The 12389-nt window shown below is 45.3% G+C and overlaps 1 protein-coding gene and 1 long non-coding RNA gene across 28 annotated transcripts in view; one reads left to right on the top strand and one right to left on the bottom strand.

Moving 5' to 3' along the window:
* The first annotated feature begins 2508 nt into the window (after window positions 1-2508).
* Window positions 2509-6182, top strand: LOC118671160. The gene is made up of 2 exons (XR_004972643.1): window positions 2509-4445; window positions 5196-6182. It is a non-coding gene; the product is annotated as an uncharacterized LOC118671160 (long non-coding RNA).
* Window positions 6183-6258: 76 nt separating this feature from the next.
* The window catches only part of PTPN13 (protein tyrosine phosphatase non-receptor type 13), a 212291-nt gene continuing 206160 nt past the window's right edge, over window positions 6259-12389 (bottom strand). For all 27 annotated transcript variants that reach the window (XM_036338751.1, XM_036338782.1, XM_036338776.1 and 24 more), the window contains one exon: window positions 6259-6967. In XM_036338751.1, coding sequence (XP_036194644.1) covers window positions 6872-6967 — 96 coding nt within the window. In that variant the 3' untranslated portion in view covers window positions 6259-6871. The remainder of the gene's footprint in view (window positions 6968-12389) is intronic.

The following is a 12389-nucleotide window of genomic DNA, read 5'->3' as shown; positions in this document are numbered from 1 at the left end:
CTTTTATCTTGATTTTATGAGAAACTAAACATATACATATTTTATTCCCTTTTGAAATGTATCTTTCTGTATGGTGTGTTAACCCTACCAGACCGCTGTACCGATTTTTCGGTAATTTCCGAATCTGCCGCTATACCGCCATACCTAATTTTTGGTACTTTGCCTAGACCTATTTTCTACAATACCTTCAAGTTCCATCTTATTGTAACCACTTGTTTGCATGTAACTAACATTTTTCTATATCATGTTGGTTTTTTCTCTTTAATGCTCAGGAGCCCAGGTATAGGGGACAGTTAGGTTCAGGGCCTCAGGTCTGGTATGGTTAAGAATGTAATCTTTTCATGATTAATTGTCCCAATATCACATATTGACTCATTCATCTTTTCTTTTCTGATTTCAAGTGCCTCCTTTATCACCTAACTTCCTATATAATGTTCTTTTTTTGTTGGGATTCTATTGGGTTCCATTTTTCCCCCTGTCTATTCTCATTTGTAAGTTTTGAAGTGTGTAAGAAAGTATATTGTCTGAGATAAATCTTTACGATTTTATTTTGTAAGTATTCCCAAGAACTCGTGGGGTAATATAATGCCCATGATTATTACGGTAGTTTCACAACAATTGAACAAGCCTTTGTGGTGGCACAGACAGAGCCCCATGAGGTATCACGGGTGTATTTACATGGAAAAGAGCTCCGCAGACCTTTGCCGGGGCTGTTAATTCTCCAGGGCTGCCTGACCCTTGGGGGTTCCCATTTACCCTCCTACAAACGAGAAGGGTAGAGAAGCCGGTCCAAGTTGTGCACAGGCACAGGGCACAGCAGCAGTAACCAGGCAGGAGGGTTCCTGCTCATGGGGAGCCTTTTCTCTGCCAACGGGCATGTGGGTGTTTATCACATCATTCGAGGGCCATACAAATTATCAACTTAAAATTAGCCTGCGATATTTGGTCACACATTTAATGAACTCATCCCTAATGCCTCGGCAGGGCCAGGCCAAGTGATTTTGTGGGCCTTATCGGCCCGCGGGCCAGATGTTCCCCGCCCCTGGGTTACAGTCAGTGGGGAAGAGATCATCGCACTGAACACAGTAGAGTTGACCGTTAACAGAGATGCCAGTTCTGAAATGAGCATGACCATGAGTTTTAAAGACTGCACTGAAAAATGAATTTCTAAATTGTTTCTCTGCAGAGGAACTTAATACTAAACCGTAAAGTCCAACACACTGTTCTGCAAGGATTAACTAGCTGGTCAGCATGGTCAGCATTTACCATAGTCAGGACACTCCGGGGACAGGTCTACCAAAAGCCATTCCTTAAGACAGAAACAACGCCAATACGAGGGTTTGAGAGTAGTCACGTCAGAAGCCTTTCATCTCCAGGAAAGGTTTGTGCATGTGTTACTGAGAAGAGCTGGAGATAAGTAGTCTGGAGGCTTTAGGATGTAACTATGAAAAAGCTACCTGAATAAACTGTATTCTAACTAATCTAAATAACTACGAGTTCATAAAAGCCAGGGCCTATAAGAAGCTCAGAAGAAGTGGGGCCAGGGAAGTAAGGTTAAGCAGACTGAGCCCAGCTCTCTGTCTGGAAGGGAGCCAGGTGGGTGGTTAGGGCTGCACGCTGCAGTGGGAGGAGCACGGGTGTGGCCAGGGCTACCTGCTGAATCCATTTAAAAGGCCAGACTGCTTCTGGAGTTGTGGGTTGAAGGCAGACGTGGAATTGAATCCTAGCTCTGCTATTTGGTAAGTGACAGCCCCTCTGGGCTTCAGTTTCGACTCTGGAAAACAAAACAAAACAAAACCACTCTGAAATGTAGGTAGTGTGAAAACAGCTGTGTGATACCTGGGGAGTGAGCGGTAAGTGTCCTGCCCCCTACCTGTCCCTGTGCAGTCAGAGTCCTAGTGTAGAAAGGGTGATCCACCTCACCAGTGGGATGCGTCACACCTTCGCCTCGAACCACCTCTGACGAGTCTTTGTGTGTATGCACTTTCCCTCCTGGAGGAGCCTGGCCTGCCTGTCCAGGCTTATTTATTTTTTTTTAATTGTTTTATTGCTTAAAGTATTACAAAGAGTATCACATATGTCTCCTTTTTTTATTCTCCCCTTGACCTTCCCCTAGCCCCCCACACGCCCCAGTGTCTTGTGTCCATTGGTTATGCTTATATGCATGCACACAAGTCCTTCGGTTGATCTCTTAGCCCCTCCCCGGCCCGCCCCGGCCTTCCTGCCGTAGTTTGACAGTCTGTTCGATGCTGCTCTGCCTCTGTATCTATTTTTGTTCATCAGTTTATAATGGTCTTAATTATCCATAAATGAGAGAGATCATGTGGTATTTTTCTTTCTCTGACTGGCTTATTTCACTTAGCATAATGCTCTCCAGTTCCATCAGTGCTGTTGCAAATGGTAAGAATTCCTTCTTTTTTACAGCAGCATAGTATTCCATTGTGTAGATGTACCACAGTTTTCTAATCCACTCATCTGCTGATGGGCACTTAGGCTGTTTCCAGATCTTAGCTATGGTGAATTGTGCTGCTATGGACATAGGGGTGCATATATCCTTTCTGATTGTGTTTCTGGTTTCTTGGGATATAGTCCTAGGAGTGTAATCACTGGGTTAAATGGGAGTTCCATTTTTGTCCAGGCTTATTGATGCTGCTGGAGAGACCTCTGCTAAAAAGTTGGCAACATGGTTGGCTTATCAGGGAGCGCACTGAGTTTGCTTAGCTTGATCTTTAAGATATATCTAATTTTGGACAAATGGATAAAATTATGTTTCTAAACTTACAAAGCTGAAGACTACTTTCAAATACTTCCCATCTGTGAATCTCTTCTCCAAGTTACACATTCAGGTAGTTCTGGGGTCAGGGAGATTTTAAAGCTTGACCCAGTGTGCGCTACTACAGAAATGACGTCAGCTGGCAGAACTGGAAAGACGCACACTGCTTGCTGCTCTCCAGTATCTATTGTTTCCTTTGTCTTTATGAGCAAAACCAAGATGATTTTGTTCAGGACAGCAATATGCCTGGCTAAAAACTGTTTTGAAGCTAGAGATGGCCGTGTGATATAGTTCTTGCTAATAAGTGGAAGTCTATTTGTGGTTTCTGGAAAAGTTTGTTTTCTTGCCCTAAGTAGGCACGTACTAACCCTTTCTCCTGCCTTTTCTTCTCATTTCCTTTCTGGAATGTGGGTGTAACAGCTGGAGCTGCAGCAGCCATTTCCAGGCCGTGGGGGAAAGCCCAGGATAATTATGTATCTGTTGAAATTCCAGAAACTGCCTACTTCTAAACCTGTTTTTTGTTTTTTCTAAAGGAAATAAATCTCTAATTTGTGTAAGCTCATTTGGTTGGTTTTTGGTTACATGCAATCAAATGCAATTTCCAATGGACATAGTAACATTTAAATTAGCTTAAAAATATTATGCAGGTCAATGCATAATGTTACTTATATTTTCCTTCACCATCACAAGGTATCTTGGATATTTCTGAATTATGTAAAATGGGAACACATTCTCTTGTAGTCAAGGTATCTATGATCAGAGGATAGCTCTGATGAGCTGTTCTTTTGAATTTTTTGTATTCATCACATTGCACTTAGATAAGTAGTCATTTTAAAACCAAGCGCTCTGTCCTGGCCAGGGGGCTTAGTTGGTTGGAGCATTGTCCTATACACCAAAAGGTGGTGGGCTCAATGCCTGGTCAGGGCACATGCCTACGTTGCAGGTTCCATCACTGGTTGGGGTGAATGCGGGAGGCAACCGATCAATATTTCTCTCTCATATCGATGTTTTCTCTCTCTCTCTTCCTTCCTCTCTCTCAAATCGATGAAAAACATATCTTCGGGTGAGGATTAAAAACAAAAAAAAGCCTAAGGGATCTAGCAGGGTATTGGGAACCACAGATGTAAACACCTGATTATTTTCTCAATAGCTGTTTCTCTCCAAAAGTCTTAATTCGTAAATATTCCTACTAATGACACCGACCAAAGTTTTGGAGACAGAATGTTTCTAATCCTGCAGGGCTCAGGACTGTACTAAGGTACTAATTATTCTTTTAGAAAATAGCACTTAGTTAAGTTTTACAAATTATTCCATCACATTTGTTTCCTCTTCTGCAGCCCAGAGTGCCTGTCACAGGGAAACACCTGGTGGCCCCCAGCTTGCATGTGGGAGGGGCACAGTTTGACCAGTTCTTGCTGATGAGTGAGTGGCAGGCATAGGTTGGGCTTCCAGGCCTGCCCAACTCACACAATCCTCCCCCGGGGCTTTTACGCGCTTTCCCCTTTCCAGCCGGGGGATGGAGAGGATCCCCAGGATGACCTCGGAAGCTCCAAATGGATTACAGAACATCCGTCCTTCTGGGTTCCTGGAAATTGGAGGGAGGAGAGCCGCCCGGCTGAGCTCTTCTCTAGCCCAGACTGTTAGACTAGAAATGATGGAGCCCTTCGTTGGGGTGTGTATGTTACAACACTCAGTTATGTAGTGGGGGTGAGGAGGCCCGTTGTATTTATTCACTGTCTGACATGTGAATGCCTCCGCGTGCCACCGGGCTCTGGGGCCTTGCCTTGCTTTGGAACCAGCGTGGCCCCAGCCAACGGCCAGTCCCATTCCCTGACGGGGGAGCCAGGGCCTAGAGGGTGGGGACATGTTTACTCCGAGGGAGCTTCCAGGGGCTGTAATCCGAGGCCTGCATTTGCCTCCCAGTTTCCATTTCCTAGCTGCATTGCCTCCGGGAGAGGATCTTGCTCCAGCTTTCCCCTCTCCCATCTCTGCCGCCTGCAGATGGTGGCTAATCACCTCCAGCTGTACTGGCTCCTGCTCTGCTGGCCGCCCTGCCTGTGCTGTGACAGGAAAACAAGGCCTCAGGACTCCAACTCACTCAAAACGGGTTTCCAAATATGTTTTTTTAAGATTTTAAAAATCGATTTTTAGACAGAGGGAGAGCGAGAGTTTAGAGCAGAGGTTCTCAACCTTCCTAATGCCGCGACCCTTTAATACAGTTCCTCATGTTGTGGTGACCCCCAACCATAAAATTATTTTCATTGCTACTTCATAACTGTAATTTTGCTGCTGTTATGAATTGTAATGTAAATATCTGATATGCAGGATGTATTTTCATTGTTACAAATGGAACATAATTAAAGCATAGTGATTAATCACAAAAACAATATGTAATTATATCTGTGTTTTCCGATGGTCTTAGGCGACCCCTGTGAAAGGGTCGTTTGACCCCCAAAGGGGTTGCGACCCACAGGTTGAGAACCGCTGGTTTAGAGACACATCGATGCGAGAAACTTGGATTGGCTGCTTCCTGCACACCCCCTACCAGAGCGAGCCCCAAGCCCAGGCATGTGCCGACTGGGAATCGAACCGGCGAAGGGATGACACACCCAGCCATCAGAGCCACACCGGCCAGGGCTCCAAGTATCTTTTAAAGCCATAGAAACCTTGAAAATGAAACCTTCAGCTATAACCCATGTTTTAAAAACTGTCCTAATGAGATGGGTGTGGTGGTGGTGATGCTCCTTCTGGCAGATTTGAAGCCTCTTCTGAGGTAGGGTTCAAACCTGCTCCCCGGTGAGCAGACAGCACTGGGGGCTTTGTGCCTTGACTGACATCATCATCTGCCCTCATGGAGCCTCGGATACAAAGGCACAGGCCCCAGCAAACTGACGCGCTGGGATGTGAGCAGAAATTGGAGTTAACTAGCTCAGGACTGGTCCGTCCTCTGAGGAGGAACCAAACAGCTTCCTGGGCCCTGGAGGCAGCGCCACTCCCTCTGAGGAAAGGAGCCCATCAGAATTAGGAGGTAGCAAGGCCTGTTCCATAATGAGAATCTCTTCCCCTCCAGGCAAAAAATTTATATATCTCCCAGGTATATGGCAGTGTCATCTTTCATGACTCCTTGTCATCTGAGATATTCTGAGCTTTCCCACAACTAGAACTTGAAAATATTCTGATTTAGGCTCCATCAGCCGGCATCACCCACAGGGAGGCAACAGGAAGGGAGCCTGAATTCCTCAGCTCCTGCCAGTCAGTACCTGCCCCTCACGTCAGGCCTTGGTGAAGATCCACCGGGTTCCTGACAGCACTCTGGGTCCCTGTGGCTGGCACCACCTGGCCCAAATCGGGGAGATGGAAATCTGGGGTCCAGAAGGCCTTGCCTTCTCAGGGGCCTGGGTATTGTTAATAACACACTAAAAAGAAAATGGTCCCCCCCCTCCACACACACTGAAGATGTTTAATTTGCACACACTTTTGGCTTGTTCATGTTTTAAGGTGTATTTTTATTTACAAAGTGAGATGATGCATAACAAAGAGGAGATGCAGTTACAAACATATCTGCTCACTCCATTTTTCATGAAAAAGTATATAAATATATTACAGTAAATTCTATATAGTAAACATTAGACATTGATACAGTAAACATTTGCTACTTTTTCTATGTCAACACTACTGCCATTTAAAGCTTAAATACTGGTTTTAAGTATCCCCTATAAAATCACTACTTTATTAAAATACTGGGAAAGAACTTTTCTATAAACAAGATTGGTACATTAACAATAAGACTCAATGTATCCTTGTAAAAAGGTCCACCATAATCAAATGCTGCCTCAATGGTCCCTATGAGCTGCATTATCCAGTTAGTGTTAAAATTTTAAAAAATAATCATCATGGGTTAAAGCAGCTGTAAAAAATACAGCATTTCAACATTATTTACTGTTATGAAGAAAGCCTTTCTAAGGTGGAGGAGAACGAGCAACATGATATGGTGTGGACTTGCTGCCCTGCGGTCTCCGTTGTTAATGGATAACAGGAGCGTCTGCTGGGAGTTAAGGCGAGAACCGGAAAGGCACCCAGAAGGCTGCTCTTTTCGGGTCACTTCAGAGGCTGCGGCTGCTCTTTTTGTTCTTCTTCAGCTTGAAGACGTGTCAGGACATAAAGGATGACTTGGTAGCAGAAAATATATTGATCCTATGGGGGTGGGGAAAGAGAGAGACTTTAGATGCATACTGTGAATGTTTTATAAATATAGCTTCACCACTGTTGTAGTAGTTTTGAAAATACAGAAAATATTTAATGCGAGAAGAAGGATGTAGAATTGTGCAGTGTCATAAAAATGATGAGAAACAGAAGCCAGGTTGATGAAATGCGAAGGGAAGGGCCTTGTGGTGGGGGCAGGGATAGAAGTGTCCCTGAGTGCTAACGGAAGCTGTCTCTGGTGGGCGGACCACTTCCATTTCTTATGATTTGCTTTTATAATAAAAAAAAAAAAAGAAAAAAAGAAAAACTTCCTACAAAATTTCTTCTAGATTTACTGAATTCATCTTGATGTTTTGAAATGTCAAGAAACTAATACCAAGGAAGCTACACAAAATACTTTTCTTTAAATCAGTGGTTCTCAACCTTCCTAAGGCCGCAACCCAGAGTTCCTCATGTTGTGGTGACCCCCAATTTCATTGTTACAAATTGAACATAATTAAAGCATAGTGATTAATCACAAAAACAATATGTAATATATATGTGTTTTCCGATGGTCTTAGGCGACCCCTGTGAAAGTGTTGTTCGACCCCCAATGGAGTCGCGACCCACAGGTTGAGAACTGCTGCTTTAAATATTTGGAACAGAAGAATATGGAAATCAATGTTTTCTGAATATTAACATTTTTGGTGAAATTATTCTCTATTAAGGTGATGGTGCAGGGGTTTGAGTTTTCTTATTTGATAAGGAATTAATGTGTCTGAAAGTAAGCTGAACAATTCACAATATACTAAATGGAAAGAATCTACACTAATAAAAGACAAAGATGCTAATTGACTGTACTTTTGCTACGCCAACCAGCCAATCAGAAGAGTATGCAAATTAACCCAACAAAGATGGCTGTTAAATTTGCATACTGCAGGGGGGGCGGGTAGTGCCAGACGCCGCCCGTGGGATCCAGGCCACAGATCGGGGACTGGGGAGGCGGGGCGGGCAGCACCAGAAGCCACCTATGGAGGTGGAGCCGGCGATTGCCCCGGCCAGAAGCCTGAGGCCTGGCAGGGGCGGAGCAGGCCATTGGAGCAGGCTGGGGGTCCCCTGTCTAGGCCTAATGCTCTGGCCAGAGGCCTGAGGGCTGGGCAGGGGTATAGCTGGCGATCGCCCGGGGATGGGGGTCCCCTGCCCAGGCCTAATGCCCCGGCCAGAAGCCTGAGGCCCGGGCAGGGGTTGAGCCAGGGATCGGTGTGAACTACAGAGGAAACACTTTTTCTGACCGATCATTGGCTAAGCTCCCTGTATGTCACTGGTAATATTCTTAGTAACTTGGGTAATAAGAATCCAGTAAGGTGATCTAGGGTTTCTTACCACACTCCTAGAGAAAAACAAACGAAGGTCTGCTGCTGGAGGGGCTAAGAAATATCATATCCTGCCCTAGCTGGTTTGGTTCAGTAGATAATGCCTCGGCCTGCCTACCACAGGGTCTGGGTTCAATTATGACCAAGGGCATGTACCTAGGTTGCAGGCTCTTCCCTGACTGGGGCCCAGGTCAGCGCTCATGCAGGAGGCAGCCAATCAAAGTGTTCCTCTCACTTTGATGTTTCTCTCTGTCTTTCCCTTTCTCTTTCACATTCTCTAAAAATCAATGGAAACATATCCTCAGGTGAGGATAAAAAAAATTAATAAAGAAATGTCATATCCTATGAAAGACACATCTTGAAAATGCCTAAAGAAAGTTGTCATTTTTTCATGGTGAAGGGACTGGAGTCCGTGTTGATGAAAACACCTTGGTGGCTGCGGTGACTGGCAGTGGCTGCAGCAGCGGGGTGATGGGGCTGGTGCCTTCCCCTGACCAGCCCGGTCGCCTCCCACAAAGGGAGGCCAGACTGTGGCTTAGGCCCGCTCCCCAAGGGGAGCAGAGAGCAGGCCTAAGCCGTCAGTAGGACATCCCCTGAGGGTTCCCAGTATGTGAAAGGGGGCAGGTTGGGCCGAGGGACACCCTCCCCCCCGCCCCACTGCACGAATTTCGTGCACCGGGCCCCTAGTAAAACAATAAACATAGCGGAGTCACAGTGAAAACAGTTGTGTGTGTGAGTATGCACACCTGTGACTGAAGAATATAAAACATTAACAACTCTGAAGAGTAGGAATAAAGGTAAACCTTTTATTTACTTTTTGCTCATCTGTCTTTTAACTTGCCTACATTTTCCACACATTCATCTTAATCTTCTCTCACACACCAAACAATCCATTAGCAAACCCACTTCTCTTTTTTTAAAAAAAACATTTTTTTATTGATTTTTTAGAGAGAGAGGAAGGGGGGGGGGAGAGAGAGAGAGAGAGAGAGAGAGAGAGAGAGAGAGAGAGAGAGAGAATATGAATCATCGATTGAGTGCCTTTTGCATACCCCCTACCAGGGATCAAACCTTCAACTCGGGTATGTGCCCTGACTGGGAATTGAACTGGCAACCTTTTGGTGCATGAGATGATGCCCAAAAAACTGATCCACACTGGCCAGAGTAGCAAACCCACTTCTCTTCTCCTTATATCCACACCCACTATTCTGTCAGCGCCATCACTGCTTGCCACCTACCTGACCTTCCTGTTTCAAACCTTGCATCCTCCTCCCCAAATTGGGTCTTGTTTTAACACAGCAGCCAGAGTGATCCTTTAAAATGTGAGTCAGATCGTGTCACTCCGTACTGACAACACTGCTATGGCTCCATTTCACTCACAGCAAAGCCTAAGCCAGTGATGGCGAACCTTTTGAGCTCGGCGTGTCAGCATTTTGAAAAACCCTAACTTAACTCTGGTGCCGTGTCACATATAGAAATTCGTTTATATTTGCAACCATAGTAAAACAAAGACTTATATTTTTTATATTTATTTTATATATTTAAATGCCATTTAACAAAGAAAAATCAACCAAAAAAATGAGTTTGCGTGTCACCTCTGAAACGCGTGTCATAGGTTGGCCATCACTGGCCTAACCCCTGGCTCTGTCATCTCCCCTCTCGCCCGCCCCTCCTCCCTCCACCTCAGCCACTGGCCGAGACCGTCCTTAAACACACAAGACCCACTCCCACCTTGGACTTCCGTGCAGCTGGTTGTCTGCCGGAAACATGACCCCTACTCCTTCACCTTCTCCAAATCTTTGCTCGAGTGTTATCCTCGGTGGTGCCACCCATTTAAAATAGCACCTCGGAGAAACCAAGATGGCGGCATAGGTTAACGCCGGAGATCGCTGCCTCAAACAACCACTTCAGAGATATAACTAAAGGACAGAACGGACATCACCCAGAACCACGGGAAGGCTGGCTGAGTGGAAATTCTACAACTAGGAGGAAAGAGAATATCATACCCAGACTCAGAGGAGGCACAGTGCTGAAGTGAAATACTCCGGTGCGGAAGTGCGCGCGCGAGGAGCGGGCTGGCTGCGGAGGGCGCGGTTGTTGTTTTCAATCGGGAGGGAGTTTCAGACTCTGAGCTCCAGATCCGGGCGAGTCTCTGGGGACCGAGACTCAAACGGGAGAAACGGGACTGTCTGGCTTCGGTCGGAACTCGAAGGCAGCTTTCTCTCCGAGGTTTGCAGCCATTGCTGGGGCTCTGAGAGGCAGAGCCCCTGGGGAAGGAACTGAGAGTCGCCATAACTGCTTGTTCCGCCCGCCCTGTAGATCCCCGGGGACCCGCCCCGCCCAAGCCCTGCGCAGCGCCATTTGCCGGATAGCCTCAGGCAAAGGCTAGATTAGCACTGCCCTAGAGATCCAGCACAGAAGCCCTCCCACTACAGACACAGCAGACTCTCATAACCAGTTAGCCTGGAGGTCAAATCACCCCGGTATTGCCGACATCAATCAAGGCTTAAAGGCAACAAGACTGTGGACAAAGACCACTAGGGGGTGCACCAAGAAAGCATAAAAAATGCGGAGACAAAGAAACAGGACAAAACTGTCAATGGAGGATATTGAGTTCAGAACCACACTTTTAAGGTCTCTTAAGAACTGTCTAGAAGCTGCCGATAAATTTAGTAAGGCCCTCGAAAAGACTGGTGAGACCGCCGATAAATGTAGTGAGATCCTCAAGAAATCTAATGAGACCCTCGATGTTGTGATAAAGAACCAACTAGAAATTAAGCATACACTGACTGAAATAAAGAATATTATACAGACACCCAACAGCAGACCAGAGGAGCGCAAGAATCAAGTCAAAGATTCGAAATGCGAAGAAGCAAAAAACACCCAACTGGAAAAGCAAAATGAAAAAAGAATCCGAAAATATGAAGATAGTGTAAGGAGCCTCTGGGACAGCTTCAAGCGCACCAACATCAGAATTATAGGGGTGCCAGAGGATGAGAGAGAGCAAGATATTGAAAACCTATTTAAAGAAATAATGACAGAAAACTTCCCCCACCTGGTGAAAGAAATAGACCTACAGGTCCAGGAAGCGCAGAGAACCCCAAACAAAAGGAATCCAAAGAGGACCACACCAAGACACATCATAATTAAAATGCCAAGAGCAAAAGACAAAGAGAGAATCTTAAAAGCAGCAAGAGAAAGAAACCCAGTTACCTACAAGGGAATACCCATATGACTGTCAGCTGATTTCTCAACAGAAACTTTGCAGGCCAGAAGGGAATGGCAAGAAATATTCAAAGTGATGAATACCAAGAACCTACAACCAAGATTACTTTATCCAGCAAAGCTATCATTCAGAACAGAAGGTCAGATAAAGAGCTTCACAGATAAGGAAAAGCTAAAGGAGTTCATCACCACCAAACCAGTATTATATGAAATGCTGAAAGGTATCCTTTGAGAAGAGGAAGAAGAAAAAAAAAGGTAAAGATACAAATTATGAACAACAAATATGCATCTATCAACAAGTGAATCTAAGAATCAAGTGAATAAATAATCTGATGAACAGAATGAACTGGTGATTATAATAGAATCAGGGACATAGAAAGGGAATGGACTGGCCATTCTTGGGGGAGGAAAGGGGTGTGGGAGATGCGGGAAGAGACTGGACAAAAATCGTGCACCTATGGATGAGGACAGTGGATGGGGAGTGAGGGCGGAGGGTGGGGCGGGAGCTGGGAGGAGGGGAGTTATGGGGGGAAAACAAAGAGGAACAAATGTAATAATCTGAACAATAAATATTTAATTAAAAAAAAAATAAAATAGCACCTCAACACGCCACCACTCTCTACCCCACTCTACCTGTTTCCCTCTAAAGCACCTATCACTTCAAAATTTACTTATTTAATGTGTCTACATCTGCCTTCCTCACCACCCTCCCACTAACAGTGGTTCTCAACCTTCCTAATGCCGCGACCCTTTAATACAGTTCCTCATGTTGTGGTGACCCCCAACCATAAAATTGTTTTCATTGCTACTTCATAACTGTAATTTTGCTACTGTTATGA

The sequence above is a fragment of the Myotis myotis genome, unplaced genomic scaffold (assembly GCF_014108235.1).
Source record: "Myotis myotis isolate mMyoMyo1 unplaced genomic scaffold, mMyoMyo1.p scaffold_m19_p_1, whole genome shotgun sequence".
Classification (NCBI taxonomy): Eukaryota; Metazoa; Chordata; class Mammalia; order Chiroptera; family Vespertilionidae; genus Myotis; species Myotis myotis.
The sequence above is the reverse complement of the archived record's forward strand: the minus strand, read 5'-3'. Positions and strand labels throughout refer to the sequence as shown.